The 19447-nt window shown below is 39.8% G+C and overlaps 1 protein-coding gene and 1 long non-coding RNA gene across 44 annotated transcripts in view; one reads left to right on the top strand and one right to left on the bottom strand.

Annotated features, from left to right (window-relative positions):
- Positions 1 to 19447, bottom strand: part of Sorbs2 (sorbin and SH3 domain containing 2) — a 320119-nt gene that overhangs the window by 68547 nt on the left and 232125 nt on the right. For 20 of the 43 annotated variants that reach the window (XR_001778428.1, XM_030243429.1, XM_017312683.1 and 17 more), the window contains exons 2-6: positions 17781 to 17873; positions 13914 to 13940; positions 13519 to 13643; positions 12191 to 12805; positions 169 to 307 (exon numbers count right to left, since the gene is read on the bottom strand). Coding sequence is in view for 42 of the 43 variants with exons in the window: in XM_030243429.1 (XP_030099289.1) it covers positions 169 to 307; positions 12191 to 12805; positions 13519 to 13643; positions 13914 to 13940; positions 17781 to 17873 (999 nt within the window). In the remaining variant the exon portion in view is untranslated. The remainder of the gene's footprint in view (positions 1 to 168; positions 308 to 12190; positions 12806 to 13518; positions 13644 to 13913; positions 13941 to 17780; positions 17874 to 19447) is intronic. The other 23 variants (NM_001205219.1, NM_172752.4, XM_030243439.1 and 20 more) reach the window with 4 other exon arrangements.
- The window catches only part of Sorbs2os (sorbin and SH3 domain containing 2, opposite strand), a 95973-nt gene that overhangs the window by 59938 nt on the left and 16588 nt on the right, over positions 1 to 19447 (top strand). Inside the window, exons 2-4 of the long non-coding RNA NR_045739.1 lie at positions 13546 to 13629; positions 15789 to 17215; positions 17363 to 17481. This is a non-coding gene — a long non-coding RNA (sorbin and SH3 domain containing 2, opposite strand). The remainder of the gene's footprint in view (positions 1 to 13545; positions 13630 to 15788; positions 17216 to 17362; positions 17482 to 19447) is intronic.

Below are 19447 nucleotides of genomic sequence, written 5' to 3'. Positions count from 1 at the left end.
AATAGCAAGGGTCCTCTTTTCTACAACGTAGCCCCTTCTGTTCTAATTCTTCCCAAGCTAGATAGAGTCACCAGAGGATTGTCAGGTAGTTCCGTGTCACTATGTCACCTTGTATTTTTCTCCTGCGATATAGAGCTGCCACAGAAGAGTCATGGTCGCAGTACTTACCAAGAGACCTGCCGTGCTGCATGATAATGCTGGAGTTCAGCGAGGCTGGGAGGGAGTATGCAGAAGGGGAGAATGGCCTCTGATAGTAACTCACTGGACTCACGGCGCCACCAGAGTTGCCATTGATAGTGATCTGGCTCTGAGAGAAGCAGAAAGAACCCATTATATCACATGCTTCCCCATGAATATCACTCCTTTATATGACGACAAGAGTTTCCAACTAAGGGAACAGTAATCAACTACAGGGCTTTTATTTATTTTTGAAAACTGGTGTCAGAGGGACCAAAGACCTCCCCCACCCAGTTTTCTCTGTTCTTTCCTTTTTTTCTCACTCTTTATATTATCAGAGGGCATGGGAAGTGGTTAGGGAAACAAGAGCAGCTAGCCTGTGGGCGCACTGCAGTGCCAACAGGGGTGCCACCTACGTGGGTCACTGGCAAGTGGATGGGCAGGGCACTGAGCTCTCGCTGTCTTAAGCAGTCTCATCTCTCTCATCCTTCTGCATGGTGGATTTGAAATGGATGCTCTCTGACAGGAGGAGAGGGGCTGGCTCACAGACCCAGTCCTCTAATGAATCAAAGTTTCCAAAACAAGGTGACTGACACAGAAGGCAAGTGTTTGGCCTAATGAGTCAGGAAATGGCCTATTCCCCAGCCACATACCTGGAAGACTATTGTAAAGATGTTAAAACACTGGTTTCTCCCTACTTTGACTTCACTTGGCATTCTCATATCTTCATACATTGAGCTATTTGTTTTACATCTAACTACTTTCTATTTCTAATGCTACCCGAAGCTTCTTGTTGAGACAGGCACACATGTGCTCCTTATGTAGTTGTTAAAACATGCAACTTGGGATTGATGACCTAGTAGACATTCAGAGGGTACATGCTGTGACGGAGCTAAATCAGCTTAGTTCATACAGGTTGAACTCAGGACTGTCTTTGCACAGCATACCGCTGAGTGTTATACAAACCGGATAACACATGCAAATGAGATAAAACATTAGTAAGAGCATTTAGTTAACACAACATTACAGACATGTACATACAAACACACATCTGCACAGACATAGAGACTCACAACTTACACACTCTTCTACTCTTTTAAATAGCAGAATAAATGTCAGTTACACAAGTATGGTCCGCAGCAGATGAGTGGGTATTTATCTGATCTAACTTTAAGATTATCGTGTTTTCAAATGCTCTGAAAGAAAGCTAATTTACTTAAAAGTCATATCACATGTGTCCTAAAATCCATAATTATTCAATTATAAGAATTGTACTCATTAAATATGTCTTTAAGGTATCAGAAAAGATTCTCTCTCTCCCTCTCTCTCTCTCTCTCTCCTCTCTCTCTCTCAACAACCAGCCATATATTAAGGACTTCTTGAACTGGACATTTGAGCAAATATAATGCACAGTACTTCAGAGTCTTTATGTGACTCTGCTGAATAATAAACAGATGTTTTTGCCCCCTTGTTTAAGTCAACTTTGATTTGTTATAATAATGAATGAAAAAGACAGAATAATTTCTATTAAAAAAAAAAAACTAATGTTTTTAGTACAGGTGAGTATCCGATATCCAGATGCTTAGGGGCAGAACTATTTCAGGCTTCATTCAGATATGGATGTGGGATATTCATAAATACATATTAAATATCTTAGACATGGACCCAAAATCTAAATATAAAATTAATATATTTTTATAGTTAATTTATATGCATAATCTGAAGACAATTATATAAAACTTTAAAATACGATTTTATAAAAAATCAGTTTCAGGGCACCTGATGTTTTTGTTGTTTTGTTTGTTTGTTTGTTCAATCCATGTATGTTATGTACATGGGTGGGCACTTTGTCTGCATGCATGTCTGCACGCCAAAAGAGGGCATCAGATTCTATTATAGAGCTGTCAGGTGGGCTCTGGGAATTGAATGTAGGTCCTCTGCAAGAGCAGCCTGTGCTGCCAATTTTTTTTTATAATTTATCACATGAAGTCAAGTGTGGAATTTTAAACTTACAATGTCACATCAATGCTTAAAATGTCTCAAATTTTCAAAATTTTTAGAATTTGGGTATTTTCATTAGGAATATCCAACTTTTTTTTTTCCCTAACACAGTAGGACAGGGAAGAACCCATATCCACTGAATACCTGAGGCTAGTGGCAGGTTATCTGTGGGTAGGGGTTGGTTTAGTCTAGTTATTTCCAGAAAAAACAATCCAGCCACTTGATGAATACCAAGTCACTCCAAACAACTGAAACTAGGTTTTTTTCCCTCTTTTCTGTAGTGGTAGAAGTTAAAAAATATGGCTTGTGGCATTTCTCTGTGCATGGAAGTTAAAGTTTTATGTCTTGACAGTGTACAGCAACTATGTGGTAGAGATACGTCTTCCCTGTGACAGAACCTATGCTAGCAATTTCAGAGACTCTGCTCAAAGCTGAACATCCTTCACTGAAAGTTCATGGTCTCTTTACCATCAGTGACAGAATCTGCATAATAAAAATTTGAGCTGGGCGTGGTAGTGCATGCCTTTAATCCCAGCACTCGGGAGGCAGAGGCAGGCGGATTTCTGAGTTCGAGGCCAGCCTGGTCTACAAAGTGAGTTCCAGGACAGCCAGGGTTATACAGAGAAACCCTGTCTTGAAAAACCAAAATAAACAAACAAACAAACAAACAAACAAATAAATAAATATAAAAAAATAAAAATTTGCATCATTTTAGCTATGATTTTAGTGATCGCTGATTAGTGATCACTGAGCGAAGTTACAGATGTATTTCAATGATATCATGCACACGAGAACTATTTATATGTTGTATAAATGAAAGAAAACATGTTGACGTGAGAATGTTTTCAAAAATTTTGAAACTGGGATGGCTCAGGAGAAATATTACAAACCAACCACAGGCTCCATTTCTGTAAGATGGACTAAGATTGTTTACATTGTTCACTCCTATATGACGGTAGTGTTCATCACAGGTGGCTGCCGTCCAGAGAACAGTAAGTACAATTAGTGCTCTGCAGTCAGAATCACTCATGGGAGAAAGACAGTACATCAAGTATTAAACCAGGACACAGCGACGCAAGTCACACAGGGGAGCATCATGTTCTAGGCACTAACAGTAAGCTACAATATCTGAAACAGTTTGGACTTTCTCTATAATTTAAGCCTAGCAAATGATCGCAGTCTACTTATTTACGTTTCTGACAAAGTGCCTTATAAATAAACCAGTTTATAGCATACGAGCCCCAGAGAAACAGTAACTCAGAAGCCAGGCATTCTAGAGTTACCATAAATAGCACCGAAATGCAAGAAGGGGCGATCAGTAAACATTTTAGCACCGAGCGTGTTTAATGAGGATGACACCAATAGCTTTCGCTAACAGATGGCGTACAGTTGGTTTGCTAATCAACACCTATGCAAATAAGAATGGTCGGCTACAACACCGGATAGCCAACGAGTGCGGTCCTCACAACATGGTGGAGGCAAAGGAAGGAAGAGTAATTACAGGGGTGGCAGCAGGGGTTGCTAAGGTGATGCCATCTGTCACAGCAGATCTCTGACCCCAGGTTGGGGAGGGTGTCTCAGAGCAGCCAGTGGTGTCAAAGTGTCCCAGCTGTAGTTCAACCAGAATGGCTGTGGAGGACTCACTCTCAGACTGGGAGGAATGCTCACTCAGGGAAGAGTATAACCTGAGAGAGCCTGTGGCATGGCTGTGCATAAGGCTGTTAGGAGCTAGGAAAGGATGTTTGCATAAACAAGCTGACAGACCCCAGATCATCAGGTGGTGGCAGTGGGCCAGAGCCACTGCCCCATGGAAAAGTGGGCTGGTTAAAGTACCCACAGACAGGCGTGAAGAAGAGGCCTCGGCTGTGCCTTGCCTGGGTGTCTGTGAGGCATTTACCTGCAGTATATTGGCAAGTAAGTGCTGGTGTTCAAGCTGAGGTTGAGGGAAAAGAATAATGAGGGGAGATGTAAATCATTCAAGTATATAAAAATATCTGTTCTACACGGTGGCAGAGAAGGTGAAACATTGGCTTTATGTGCAAACACTCTAAGGAAATACAGTCAGATGGATTAGGTGTCAAACACACTGTGTGTGAAGAACATGGATCCAGTGCAGTTTGAACAAAGGCCCTTGCTCCAATATTATTGCAGTAGAAACGGTCAGCCCAAAAGTGTTCAGGTTTTGTCCTAATGACACCGCAATGATATCAAGTTGTCAGATGCTCGGGTAGAATTAGTTTGTCTCTCAAAAAGAACTTTGGAGCCTGGTTCTTCCTATTGCTTCCTGACTATCAAAATGGTTCCCTAATATAAACCTATTATCCCCCCTCACTTAATGTTTAAATTGATCAAGCTATAAACAATAGTGTGGAAACAAGAATTCCTGTTCACTTTCTACTCACCAAGTCTGTCCAAGGCAGTGGAAGTTTTAAATATGCTAGCAGAGTTAGCCATGGTACTGATGTGTGTAAATAAATGGAAAGAAAAAGCAGCCACTGACCATGGTTAGAATGGGTTAGTTAAAGCTACTGTTGGCATTGAGTCTTAAGAAAGGAGAAAGAAACTGAAGGGGGAAGAATAGGTTTAAGAACCCCAAAGCTGTGTATAACTCAAGAGTTGGAACAACCAGGAATGGACTAACCATGTAAGGAGACAAAGACGCCTAACAAAAGAGTTTCTTGGCATCTGCTACACCTCTGATGTCAGAAATGAAGACGAGCATCCAACTTAATGAGTGGACCCGAGAAGTGGAAGCGTTTTCCTTACTGCATGGCCTGCGTGCAGCTCACAATAGGTTTGGACAATGTCTGTTGGGCTGAGCCCTTTCCAGGCAGCGTGGCTGGCTTTTGTATCTTCCAGGTGGCCCAGCTTGCCTGAGACTCTTGTAGGCCACTTGGCTTGTTTGAGAGTGACTCAGTAGTCATTGCTGTTTTATAATCTTGGTTGGGAGCAGGAAGGGGCTAGTGAAACTGGCTAGGTTTAGGTACTTCATGAAGCTATTGTGAGTGCTTTATGTCCTGTCTTAATGACGTTCCCCTGCAGGATAGAAAGCTTTACCTCCCCTCGGAATATTCTGTTGTCTCACTTGCCTGTAAATACTGTCCTAAATATCCTGTTGCTTTTCATCCCTTCCACCTTGAGAGGTTTTGCTCCGTGATAGAAGGTCATCATCTTGGAGTAAACAGCTGTACCACATCACCTCTTACAGATATCCCCAGTGCAAAGCATGAACAAAGAACCAAAACGTGTAAAAGAGGGACATATTTTCCTGTCCCGGATTAGCCTGTAGTAGGAAAACTTCTCTTCAAACAAGAATGGTTTTTCCACTACCTGCCATATTTAGTGACAGGTAGATGACTGTAGAAAGATCAGTTTAATCGGTTTCTGTTTCCTTACTTTTAGACTATGTAAAGTGAATGCATTCAAATATTGCTCAATAGCCACTCACGTTGAGTCTAAGTTGCCATCCACTTTCCTTAGCTATGGAGGGAGGAACTAGACACCAGCTTGCAGCTCTTCACTAAGGAAGGGACATTCTAAGCTGTGACATATCTAATGCCTTAAATTATTGCAAATAAGGTTGAGCCCCTTGGTGCAAATGAATCCAATCTAGAACGCTAGGAGATCTGATGGTTGCCAAAGGTAAGAAAATGAAGGATGAGGCTCTATGGCGAATTAACAAGGAGGCTGGCTAGAGGGTGGCTCAGTGGTGGGATAGCAGTACAGCAGAAAGGTATCCAGGAGGTTCAAATCTAGTGGGTATTAAATAGCAGGAACTGTGGTGTGATTTTTACATCTAAGAAGCTGTCATATTCTAAGAACACTGCCAAAGATGAGTGCAGGATTAATACTGAAAGTAAGCAGAGGCAGGAAAACCTACCAGCTGTCACTCTGCAGTGACTTGGGCAAGCTGTCTAAGTTCCCTTGGCCTTGGTCTCCCCATATGTCAGCTACAAGCATTAACACAACTTATCTTTTGCAGTTTGGGAAGAGTGAGCTGTTGAGAAGGAAATACAGGTCAGGGTGTCTAGAGTGCCGTCACAGCTGTTCAAAAGCATCGTGATTTGAAAAGGGAGTGCTTAGAAGGCACAGTAATGCTTTTCACAGAGCCAAGACCAGGGAAGGGAAGGAAACGGTTATGTGAAAGTTGTCATAGAGAGGAAGAAGAAAAGGTCACATCTTTTGTTCCCTGGGATAAATATGTAGAATTGAAAGAAGGAAGATTATGGTTCCATATAGGAAGTACTTCTAATAATTAGATCTCAGAGTTCCTCAAGCACTAAATTGCTGCCTTATAATCTAATGGAGCCCCCATCAGAGTAGAATGTGTGTATCAGGAAAGGGCTGCCCATATGGTAGGAGATGGAATAGAGGGGATCTTATGCTACTTTTAAATTAATTCTGTTCTCTTCTACCATGTGGCAATATTCAATTATTTTAATACACACACACACACACACACACACACACACACACACACCTGGAAGTTTGCCAAAGACTTGTTCAACTACAAGCATAACAAACCTACAAAGACATTACAGGATCCTGACTGGTCTTACAATGAAAGACATCAGTGGTCTGGGTAGGCAGAGGTGGGGGTGATACAGAAAGTGAGCTCTGAAGTTCTGCATTCTATCATCGAATGCAGCTGACATTTACGCATTACACTGTGCTTTAGTTAGGGTTTCCATTTCTGTGATAAACCGCCACAACCTAAAGCAACTCAGGGAAGATAGGTTTATTTCATCTTACAACATATATATATATAGGCTCTCCTCCAGAGATGTCAGGGCAAGGATTCCAGACTCGAATCTGGAGGCAGGAGCTGATGCAGAGGCCATGGAAGAGTGCCACCTACTGGATTGCTCGTTCTGGCTTGCTTCGTTTGCTTTCTTATAGCAACTCAGGGGTGGTACCACCCACAGTGAGCTATGCATCCTGCATCCATCATCAGTCAAGAGAACGCAACACAGGCCTGACTACAAGCCAATCTGGTGTGTGTGTGTGGGGGGGGGGGACATTTTCTCCATTGAGGTTTCCTCTTCCCAAGTTGACATAAAACTAGCCACCACGCTCTGCCTTCCTTAATATTTACATATTAATCTCATGGAGCAAAAATAAAAGTTTTTCTCTCTCTTCTGCACAACACCGATAGAGATTCACCCTTGAATTTTCACCATCTGTGCAGTAGCAGCTGTAGGAGTGACACTGACTCATGATTGGCTTTGTTACCCCACAATGGAAGGGACAAGTTTATCCTTCAGTAGCAAAGGGCACGGCACTTACGAATGCCATGGGCAGTTTCAGTGTGTCTGTCTGTCATCCTTCCTAAGCATTTGGCTTACATTTGTATCCATTCAACATGAAGAAAATGACAATTTTTAGCAGTAGGAAAGTTTTTCACACAGAAGGGCAACATACTTCATTTGTGGTCTTTTTACACATAAACTGTAGGAGCTGTTACCATCTGTCCAACTTGTCAGATACGGGGAATAGCTCTAACAGTAGCGTACAATCTTCTTTTGGCACTAATTTTCAGACTTTAACATATATGTAAATGGAACTCCTAAAATATGGAAATTGTCTTTTTATTTCTTAGAATATTTTTGTTTCATGGGAGACTAGACACACACACACACACACACACACACACACACACACACACACGATTCATAGAGTGTAGCTTATAGCCCTTGACATTTATTATGTCTTCCTTCCAGAATTTGGAATGTAAAAACCATTGTGAAAGACCATTAAACAGAAAATGAAATTTAAAAATGAAGTATCCCATGGTAGGGAACACATGAAAATTAAATGCCCGTTAGTGGAAGAATAGACAAAGAAAATATGATTTATAACACAATGAGCTATCCTTTAGTCTTTTATAAAAAGAAGACAGTTTTGTATCCATGTAGTTTGAAATGGATAACCCAGAGGATATTATGTAAGTGAAATCAGCCAGTCATAGAAGAAATACCTTGTGATTCCACTTACAGGAGGCATCTGAAGTAGTGGAAATAGAAGCATACAGGAAAGTTGGTAGCTAGGGGCTGGCCAAGAGGGAGCTGAGAGAGGGGGCTGATCTGCTATCTAGGGTGTAGAGCTTCATTTAGGCAAGACAAACAGATTCTAGGATTTTCTATATGACATTATGTCTAGAGTTAATCGTTGTATATGGAACACTTAAAATTTATGAAGAAAGGCCGGAGGGAGATGACACAATTCATAAAGTGCTTGCTATACAAAGACCAGAGTTGGGATTTTCTGGAAAGCCCAGCACTGAGGAGATAAAGATAGGGACCTCTGTGGGAAAGTGGTAGCTAGACTAACCACAGCTGTATAGCTCCTGGCTCAGTAAGAGAATGTGTCTGAATAAATAAAGAGGAGAATAACCCAAAAAGACACTTGACACATACCAACATACACACACACATACATGTTTGCCACATATATGAATTCCAAAGATACTGTGAAAAGGGTAGATGTCATACATTCTTGGCAAAATTAAGATAAAAAGCACAAGAAAATGCCACCTTTTGACAATAATATTGACAGCGTAATACAGTAGAACCCACTATTAATCTGATGAAATAAATTTTCATTCATCTGTGAAAAAATATTGTTGATAACCTCAATTTACTTTTCCAAACTGCTGCATGGTTTGGGAAATATTATTTTGAAATAATAACAGCTTCTGCACGTTGGGGAATGACTATGTAGAAGGTGGTATGCCAAATTCCCTATATATATTATCATACCTGCTGAGAGACTCTCTAAGATGAATCTTGTTATTAACCCCACATTATAGATGAAGAAACTAAAGTTCAGTGAGGCACATAATAACACCCTGAAAGAACCGCAGTCTAATTGGCCTCCTCCCTGTCTGTCCTTAGCCCTCTCTAACAAATCTCCCCCTCACTTCTACTCTGCTGTGTGCTTTCTTCCTTCAACTCACTCTCCTACCAACAATATTTGAAGTTGCCTTCCCTCTCCTCCCGTGATTTCCTCACTTGGCTTTTAGAATGGCACATTTCCCTGGATTTTCTTCTCCTTTTTGGAGATACCAGTGCTAGTCTGCTGGACAGGTTCTTTCTTTGAATGTAAAGGTTTGTACAAGCTCAATTCTTGGGTTCCCTCCATTCTCCATCCATGTTGATTTCACTGTCTATTGGCTACAAAAGGCTTCTGTAAACTGAACCTTGTTGTTAATCTCCAACCAGGACCTTTCCCCTGAGCCCCAAATCCTCTCATCCCACACCCCACCACTCCTCACGATGTCGAGAGATGTGCCTTCCCTGACACCAATGGTTTGGTGCTAATACTTGGTCTCAGTTAAGGGCATAAGCCCTTCTCAAGCTTGTCTATTCTTTCTCTGATATCTGTCCCGCTTTCAAAGTAAAAGTCCCACCATTGGATTTCTCACCTCCCCTGTCTGATGCCTCCACCCTGTTTTGAAACACCATTTTCTTTTTTCTTTTCCTTTCTTTTCCTTTCTTTTCCTTTCCTTTCCTTTCCTTTCCTTTCCTTTCCTTTCCTTTCCTTTCCTTTCCTTTCCTTTCCTTTCCCTTCCCTTTCCTTTTCCTTTTCCTTTTCCTTTTCCTTTTCCTTTTCCTTTTCCTTTTCCTTTTCCTTTTCTTTCTTTCTTTCTTTCTTTTTTTTTTTTTTTTCCTGGTCTGAGTTACTACAGCAGCCTCCTAGCTTGCTCGCCTGCCTTCCTCCTTTATCCCAATTGAGATGCTGGAATGATTTGGTTAAAATGTTAGCCGAATCATTCTAGTGGTAGCCTCCAAATCTCCTAAGGAGTCCTGTTTTTTAGTAAGCCTAAGCATTGCTTTCCTTTACAAGGGCTTCTGCCTTTTGTTACCTCTGAGTTAAGGTTGTGCAACTCCAGCCTCACCGCGTAGCCCAGAACATGCCTTCACTCCTCCAAGTTGTTCTACCTTTTGGGTGGGGTCTATTTGACTATCCCATTTAATGTGGCATATGATCTTCCCATCACCATTTAACATGGCGTCATTTCTACAGTCTTTCACGCATGAAATTTTGCTTGTTTTATTACTTAAAAATTGCACAGCAGACAGCAAGCATCAAAAGATGATGACCGAGCTTTGAGAACATTAACATATTAAGAAATCAGGAAATATTTAGTGAATGAATAAAAATGATGAGGTCTTAAATCCTAACTTTGAAATCAGGTTAATATTGTGGGGCTTCTTTAATGATCCCCCCACTCTTTCTGAGCCAGTCTGGATACTGACAAAATCTTTGGAATGGAAAGTATTGAAGCTATGTTTCGAAACATTAGAAGATCATTCTGAAGAACCAAATTAGGTTGGGCAGATCAAGTAGTTGGGAATGCTCCTGTGACTTCTCTCCTGCTTGCTGGAGCGACATGTCATGGGTCCCAGAGAAGGCAGCTGTTAGCACTACAGCAATCCTACATTCGAGAATCAGATGGATTTTGCTCCTTTAGACCTTCCTGGGCTCCTGAGTTCCAACTAGACTTATCTTCCGTTTCTGGGTACCAGGCTCACTCCCTCCGAGTCATCAGGGAGTGCCCAGGCTGCTTTGCTTCCTACATAGCTGATGCTACAGACGCTTTGCTTCGGTACCTCAGTTGCCTCATCTGTAAACTGCAGGCAGTAATAGTACTGCTTGTGACAGTGAAAAGAGTAACATAAATGTGTTAGCATCATGGCAGCATATAATTAAACCTTCTACTCATTAGTTGCTATTATTGTAATCATCACAAGTTTTTAAAAGTTTTGTTTGGGCTCTCAGGCTGAGCATGGCGTCATATGCCTTATAATCCCAGCACTCAGAAGGCAGACACAGGAGGATGGTGAGTTCAAGGCCAGCCTGGTATATGTAGAAAATGAGATATTTACAGTTGTGCTACAGAACGAGTTTCATGAAATGAAGTGGAGGGAATATTGCAAGAGATCTGTAAACCCCCTACTTATGTTTTTAATTACCCACGTTAAAGATTTCTGCACTGTGGGTAGGTGAGGGGAACCTTGGTGTAAGCCACTTTATCAGTTAAAGGTTTTCTACAGCTTGAAAATCTGTCGCACCAAAGATGTTTGTGTGATCTCCAATGACTCAGATGCCGAGAACCTACGTAGGGAAGCACTGTCCTCGGTCCTGTCACAGCTGCTGCCAGGATCCCTCTCTTAGTGGCAGCTACCAATTATATTATAGCTGCCACCAAAGTTCTAAGTCTCTTCCCCTGCCACATCCTATGAAGGAAGGATTAGTTACCATTGTCAATTCAATTTCAAGCCCACAGAGAGGTTACTATGGAAGCTATGTCAGCTAGCCAACAATGAACCAAGCCTGGAGAAGACTCTACAGCTCATCTTTAAAGCTGTTGTGGCCAATGCCTTTTCACTTGGTAGAGAAGCTGGGGGAAGATGGCTTTCTGTCCGATAGAAATGGTAAACGTAACAACAATGGTGCTATAATAGAATTCTACGTAGGTAGAAAATAACGACCTCCTAAAAGTCTAGGTAATAAAATTTGGTTAGTGTGCTTTCTGAATTGACCAACTGATCAAATTTTAGTGAGGATGTGTCAGTTTACGAAAGAATAAGTACTGCTTGAATTTAAAATAAAGAGTACTATAATTAAGATTTTTCTTAAGAGATGTACATTTAAGTAAGGTTAACCTGGCTCCCAAAGATCTAACAAAAAATAGGCCTTCAGTACCTGGAGGTACTTTATAGATGGATGTGGTTGACAGTGTCTTAAGAAACAACACATCTATAAATAATTTAAAAAAACTTAGAAAGAGGAGACTTTTTAAACATACTTTTTGTAGAATAATTTGTGTGCAAATAAATAGATGCAAAGAAATTGTTGAGTTTAGTCAGTAAGGTTCTGAAATAGTTTCTTTCTCCTTTCCCTTCCTGCATAGAAGCTAATAAAGCATTAGGTTTAATACAAAGCTCAAACTCAAGAGTTAGCATCTCTGTGATACACACAGAAGCAGAGATTGGCAAGTATAATGTACCGCTGGGGACTGACAGGTCGTGGCATCTGAAGACGTTTGTCTATCTTGCTGAAGAGGCATCTCTGCAGACTCTGGAGGAACCTCGGGAAACTGTTTGTGGCTTTCAAGATCATGTATCTGAATGGAAAGGGATGCTGTGTGTGTGTCTGGGTTTGGGATCGGTGAGCAAGACCTTTTCAGAAATGATGGAACGTCAGTGGGTTGTGGAAACTGTGGTGTGTTAAAGGGGAAACTACTTCCTAGGTCCTGGTTAGGGGTTAGTTTCAAGGTAGAGATTCTTCGAGTTTGAGAATCTTGTGTATAGTCTTCTTGTAGAAATGGGGTGTTGATGTCTCCCAATTGGGCCGGACTGGAGCTGGAGGCTGCTGGTAGTGGGTTAGTGATTTTCTGGGTGTACGACACAGTTGTGCTGGACTCCTCAGAATACACTACTGTCTGCTTAGAATCTTCACTAGAATGCATCGTTCCGTGGAGAGGTTTAAGGTTAGTAAAGTCCTCTGTACAAGATGGAGTTTGTATGTTAGTTACTAATGAGTTTAAAATGTCGCCCTTTGACTGATTGTTTATCAAGGACTGACTGTCAAAGCTCTCCTTTCTGGCTGGTGGAGGGGGTGCCTACATGGCCAAAAGTGTTCAGAAAGAGAAATGATATAAAAAGGGAAAATAGAAAGAAAGTCCAAGTTAGTCATGAGAGGCACATTGTCAAACCTGCCCTGAAGAAATCCATATATACTCTGCCCTGAGCAGTCTAGACTGAATGGTCACTGTCCATACTATAAGAATAGTTTGTATCTTAATATTTTCTCACAGCTTGGAAAAGATGTTTCAGTTGAGAATACATTACAAAGACATTGCTCCCATTCAAAATTCTAGAAACTATGCTAAAATTGAGTGTATGTTATCTTGTCCTATTTTTAGACCTAAAGGTCATATAGACACATGTTTGCATGTACAGTTTTACTAACATCTCAAAAGCTCACTATTTGTCTCATATTCATCCAACATATAATGTCACACTGACTCTCATACTCTGAGATCCAAATGAACAGCTGCCAGGGTTTTAATAATTATACTTTACCTTAAAGATGACAGTAGAAGCTGGCCTACTTTCATAAGCTTGACCAGAGAATAAAGACTAAAACAACAGGAACAAAATCCTACCTGTTTTAAGCTTAAAATTCAAGCCCTGTATTCACGTTATCATGACAGGCAAAGCAAGTAGAGAAGGCAGAAGCATTTTAGCTAGGACACTAGGAATGAGATTTCCAGGAGGATGAGAAAACAGAGGTCTAGGAGCTACACACTCGGCATGCACCGAGCTGTATTACCTGGGTCGGTGATCTTTTGTCTTGCAGGTTTGGCCGAACGCTTCTAAAACCTTTTGCTGCAAGAGAGGAATATGTGGCATCTCCGTTCAGTGTCTCTGGATTCCGATCATTGTAAGATCTCCAAGCTTTTATTAAGGGAAAACAAATCGAACACAGAAATATCTACGTTCGCTTGAATTTGTTTTGTTTTTTTTTCTTTCTTTCTTTGGTGTGTTAGAAAATGGATTTGTTTTTCTAAAACCAAAACGGTCTTGATAGAATTATAATTTGTTATGTGGAACAGCGTATGAAATTTGAATTTAACATAAATTCAGTGATGTGGCTATGGATATGGAAAAAGAAAAAAAATGTCCTTGAAACAAAGCACAATAGCTGTTCACAATATTTTTCTGTACCTGAATCTGGAGACTGAGACTCACGCCCTGAAAGAAAAACAATGTTGAAATTAACTCGAGTGTGAAGCAAACCAAACCGCCCGTAAACATACTCAGCCCAGAACCACATGCATGGTCGACATTATCTCAGTTCTAAAACAGAGTACCTGAAATGTAGTAATGAGAGGTCTGAGCACTGTTTGAATTTCAACAGGCTGACATTTGTTAAATATCTACATCTGAGGGACTCAATCTACAACTAGAACATATACCAAACATTAATTTTCACATATAATAATATTGCGACCATGTAATTTTAAGGTTTATCATGGCCTAAAATGGATATATGAATCCTGAATACAGAATTAAAGGATTGCAAAGAATCTGGTTTGCAAACAATGAGAACCTTTTGGAACATTAAAATAAGCCGCCAGCTCTGTGGCTGGCTGAAGTCATCTGTAACTGACTATCTTTAGCTGCTCTATTAGACAGTGACTAATGTTTCAATAGCTTGGTTTTTTTGTTTTTGTTTTTTACTTTCACAGAGGCAGATTTATCTACTGTACAAGATAACATTTTCATATTGTTCTCTTGAATTTATTTTTTTCTAAGTCTTTATTCAAACAGGAAAGCTATATATTTTTTTATCTTTTAGCTCATAAGTCGTGGAAAATAAATCATAGTCAATAAATTGCCTTTGGTACAAAATCAGTTTGTTTAACCATATCTAGTCATCAATTGTCTCAGAACCTCCTACATGGCCACCTGAGGGAATCAGTTTGTACTGTTTGGTCTATTGGACCCATAAAGCCTCGATCTTAGAAAGAATCATGGGAGTCCTTTAGTTTTTCATTCATTATATATTATTGTAAATTGGAATAAAAATGAGGGTGATCCAGTAATCTGGTAAAAATCACTTTGTAAAATTATTCATGACATATTTATTGGATTCTATACATAGTGTTTAAGGGGGAGCTGGAATTCACCATTTTTTCAGTTGAAAGACAGTGACACCTCTAGAGAGAAAGCTAATGTAGTGAGCATGGTAATGTATCTTTAGGATTCTGCTCTGGGGACTTAAGGACAGAGATTAGCTGCCCACTAGGGTGTTACACATGGTGGACAAAGACAAAATCTGGGGATGAGAGAAGGGCAATGAACAGGGAAGCAGCATCAGTAATGATTTTGAGTATTGGAAATTATTTACTTGAGAATAGGAAGTTTATATTACTCTTGGTTTGATAATGTGCTGTTGTTGAAGCAATGGAAGCCAGGTTTGTGGAAGTACCAGGGATGTAGATGAGGTAGGGGAGAAAGGGTGTGTGGCAGTAAATTGAAAAACACTGGGAATACATACTCTCTGATTGATAGCTTTAGAGACCCAGCTCTGTTTCTTCACAATAGAGACTATGTTATGGGGGTCATAGAACCCCAAGAGGGAGAAACAGAGAACACTGTACCTAGACTCACCCATGAGATATTAACAATAATAAACTCTATGGGCAGGCCCACAAATGACACATCAAGATGAGGCCTTGCTTTAATAAAGCTTGAGTTTATGATGATTTTAGCATACATTTCAGTGAATGGTTAACTCTCTAGCAATGTTGAAACATACATTCCCTGCCTATTAAGTTCTTGTGAAATCTGATACACAATGATCCTGGCTATAAAGGATCTTGATTCTTTTATTTAAAATATAGCTAAAATTTCTTTAAAGGCTTTATATGTCAAGATATACAAAAGAAATATTCTTTTAAAGTTAAATCAGAAATTCTAGTCGCTGCTAAAAATCTTATTTCTAGTGACATAAAAGAGATAAGAGATTGCTCTAATCACTCATATTGCTGAAGTTTATTTAGCTTTCCTTCCTCTTTCCTTTTACCTTGGGTACAGGAAATTGAACCACAAGTCTGGCACATGTGAGGTAAGTGTTTCACCACTGAGCAACACCCATCCCTAACTCTGGTTTTATTATTTTAAATCTTGAGATAGTGTGCCAGACTTGCCTTAAACTTGCTGGATAGTCCGGGAAGCCTTGAACTCTAAGTAGTTGGAGGGTCATAGATCAGGCCATCAGGACAGATTTGGCTTATTTTTCTATTCTGATTGTGAAACATTTAGTCTTTACCAACAATTTGAATGGTAGGGGATTGCTTGTAGAACAGTTTGAATCTCTCAAATGCCACCTCTAGTTCAACCCAATGTTCTCTTTTGCAGGTTATTTTTATAGATGATAATAAATAGGAATTGTTAACATGGTGTGGTGGTTTGAATAGGAATATTCCCCCACAGACTTGTGTGTTTAAATGCTTATCCCATAGGGAGTGGCACTATTAGGAAGTGTGGTCTTGTTGGAGGAAGTATGTCACTGTGGGGGCGGGCTTTGAGGTCTGATACTCAAGCTACACCTAGTGTGGTAAATAGTCTCTTCCTGATGCCTTCAGATGAAGATGTAGAATTCTCAGCTCCTTCTCCAGCATTATCTCTACCTCCTTGCCACCATGTTTCCTGTCATAATGACGATGGGTTAAACCTCTGAATATGTAATACAGCTCCAGTGAAATGTTTTTCCTTATAAGAGTCACTGTGGTCATGGTGTCTCTTCACAGCAATAAAACCCCAACTAAGACACATGGTAAGTCATTCTCTAGCATGTGCATCAGTGGTCACAACTGGGATCTTACTTAGTTGAAATGTCAAAGAAACTCGCAGTTCCTGCATTCCGATTCTGTGATGTGCCTTCCTTCTACTTCACGTCTCCTCACTCTCATCCATCTAACGCATCTAGAGACGTAAGTCTATGCTTCTACAATACCTCCTCATATTCATTCATGTTCAAACATACACACTCAGAGTGGTTTTTAAACCCATGTAAGATCTGATTACATACATTGCAGCATTTTTCGTTTCTTTGCTTCATAAAGAAGGCCAATATGAGGTTCCTGACTTAACATTTAAACTTGGACCTTGAAATCCATTTGTAAGTTGGGGAAGAATGTGGAAGTCACCTTTAAAAGGTCTCTTGTTTGTTTGTGTTTTCTTTAAGGCTGGGTAGGACATTTTCAGTACCAACTGACCACTAAACATGTGTTTACAGAAGACTGAAATGCAGAATGACAATTGAAATTATTTAGAGGCCCCATTACTTTCCTCCTTCTGTTATATAGCTTATTAATCTTAGGCTTCAATCATGTCAACCAATTAAGTAACCAGTTACCAAGAGGCATGGGCTACCCTGTAAAGGCTCTAGGAACAGGTGGACTCCAGCTGATCGTCCACAGAGGCAGACTCTCCAGATGAAGCCTGTGTCTCAGGTGGAGGTAAGTCATTGCAGACTTTGAGTAAAAAAGAGGGCTACCTTAGTGGATGCTAAAATATCTTATCCTCAATTACTTTCCGAAGGACATTTTTATCTGTGGTCTCATGGCTATCTAAATTAATCAGGATTCTAATATGTTCTAAACCAGGCATTAGATAAATGCAAGAAGATCTGTTTCCTGTTTGCAATCTTTGAAGAAGAACCAAATAAATTCTCGAAGAAATGGATGATATCTTAATCAAGTATCATGTTACTTTAGTTCATGAGGTAACAAAAACTTAAATAGTTAACACTTGAAGTTAATATATTTTTGGCAAGTGACTGATGCTTATAATTATATTTTTAAATGTTTGTTTTTAAGAAGGTATCAGTTTCCTTTGACTTTTTATTTTTAGAACAAAACGAGAAAGGGTAGGAGCTATTCTTGGGACTAGAAAAATTAAGATTGAGTGGGGGACTTGAAAGGCATTTAAAGCCTCTGTACACATTCCAGCAAGATGATTCTGGAAAGAGAGAGGTGAGGTGAAGCCATTCAGGTGTGACACCGTGAGTTAGTGACGTTATACCTGCAGCCAATAGGTTTGGAGAACTTTGAACTCTCTTCACAGATGTTAACGTAACAGACATGGCGGCACGTTTGCGAGCACACCCACCGCTATCTGGAAGCAAAAACATGATATGGCAGAGGCCAAGGCAAAACAGAGAAAGCACATGCGATGTCATGCATTTTAAGTGAGATGTGTCAGTCACTCATGAGAAAGATGAACAGCTGAGCATTAGTAGTCATGGAATACACCTGGGGATTTTCACCCCCATCCCCAAACTAAAAAAGACAAACGAGACGAAAGTGAGCAACCAGGGGTTTGCTCAGAGAGATGGTAATGCTCTCCAATGCAACAGAAGGCTTTATATTGAATGCTCAACTCTTGTTATCTAATGAAATATGAGATACAGAAATCAATGTTGCTTACACCTTTTGGTTAACGCACACTAAGTCTAGAAACTAGTGCCATGCTGTAATATGCACTCACATAAATAATCTAAATTTACTCTTTTTTACTTATGGTTGCTAAAGATAATCAGTGTGATTCCTAAAGAAACATCAGGGATGAGTTACCTTGATTGAACAATTCTTGAAGTAATATTTTTCAGCTGACGTATACTTCATATGTACAGGTCATAAAGAAACACATAACGTTATACAATTTCATGTCTTCCTACAGTTCTGAAATAGTTATTCTAATTGAAGTCAAGAGCAGGCCTGATAGACAAGTATTGAAATAAGCATATCTTTGAAAACAAATGCATTGCCCTTATAGTTTTGAATTGTAGGTATGACATTATATATATGTATGTGAAGAAAAATCAAATTGTGAAGTGAAATGTGTGCAAAGGCACCAGCCATTTTCTATGCTCTGAGAAGTGGAGACTTCTAAATTTGGAAGACAAGACTCCTAGACTGAAAGGTTAGCATTCTATTTCTGAATAGACTCTGATTCTGCTCCCACATTCCTTGATAATCTCGCATGTGCAATAGTTTCCCACCCTTCTCCTCCTCCTCAAATCAAAGTAACCTCAATTTTTTCTTTGAAAGTGAACATACACAAAAGCATAGTGTAGCCAACAATGTGAGAATATAATTCTGGGGGTAAAATTATTGTGTCTTGCCACATGCATTTCTTATTTTTTACTTCATAGGGAAAATACTCAATTAAACATGAGAGAATTCACATTAGTAAATACAGTTGGAATGATGAGTGAGTTAATTATTGGTAAAGTCATAAGGCATGACGTCAATAGAACACGAAATTGGTGTAACTTTTCTAATAGAAAAATCTAACTTAAAATTATAATTTTTTAATGCAGAAATCATCAAACAGGAAACCCGAGTTGAAACAAGAAATGAAAATAAGCTGAATGAATAAAAATCCTGTAGCTAGGAACTTTTCTGTAGAGGGTAGAAAATTACAACTGAAAATACCTTCAGCAGAACACCGATAGCTATTTTCAACTTGCTGAAATCCTATGAGGGCAAGGTGTCTTGAGAAATGGACATGTTGCCACTGGACACAACATAGGATCTAGTCACTACTGGCTGGTCTGAGGGCTGGTTAGTTAGGGATGTCAAAAGTGAAAAGTGACGTCACTTTTAGAAGGTTTTTATTTTCTGGTTCTTTCAACTCTTTGTGTCTGAAAATGAACAGAGATGAAAACAGTCTGTCTCAGAATGACA

The sequence above is a fragment of the Mus musculus genome, chromosome 8 (assembly GCF_000001635.26).
Source record: "Mus musculus strain C57BL/6J chromosome 8, GRCm38.p6 C57BL/6J".
Taxonomy (NCBI): Eukaryota; Metazoa; Chordata; class Mammalia; order Rodentia; family Muridae; genus Mus; species Mus musculus.
This window is presented reverse-complemented; position numbering and strand designations above follow the sequence as displayed.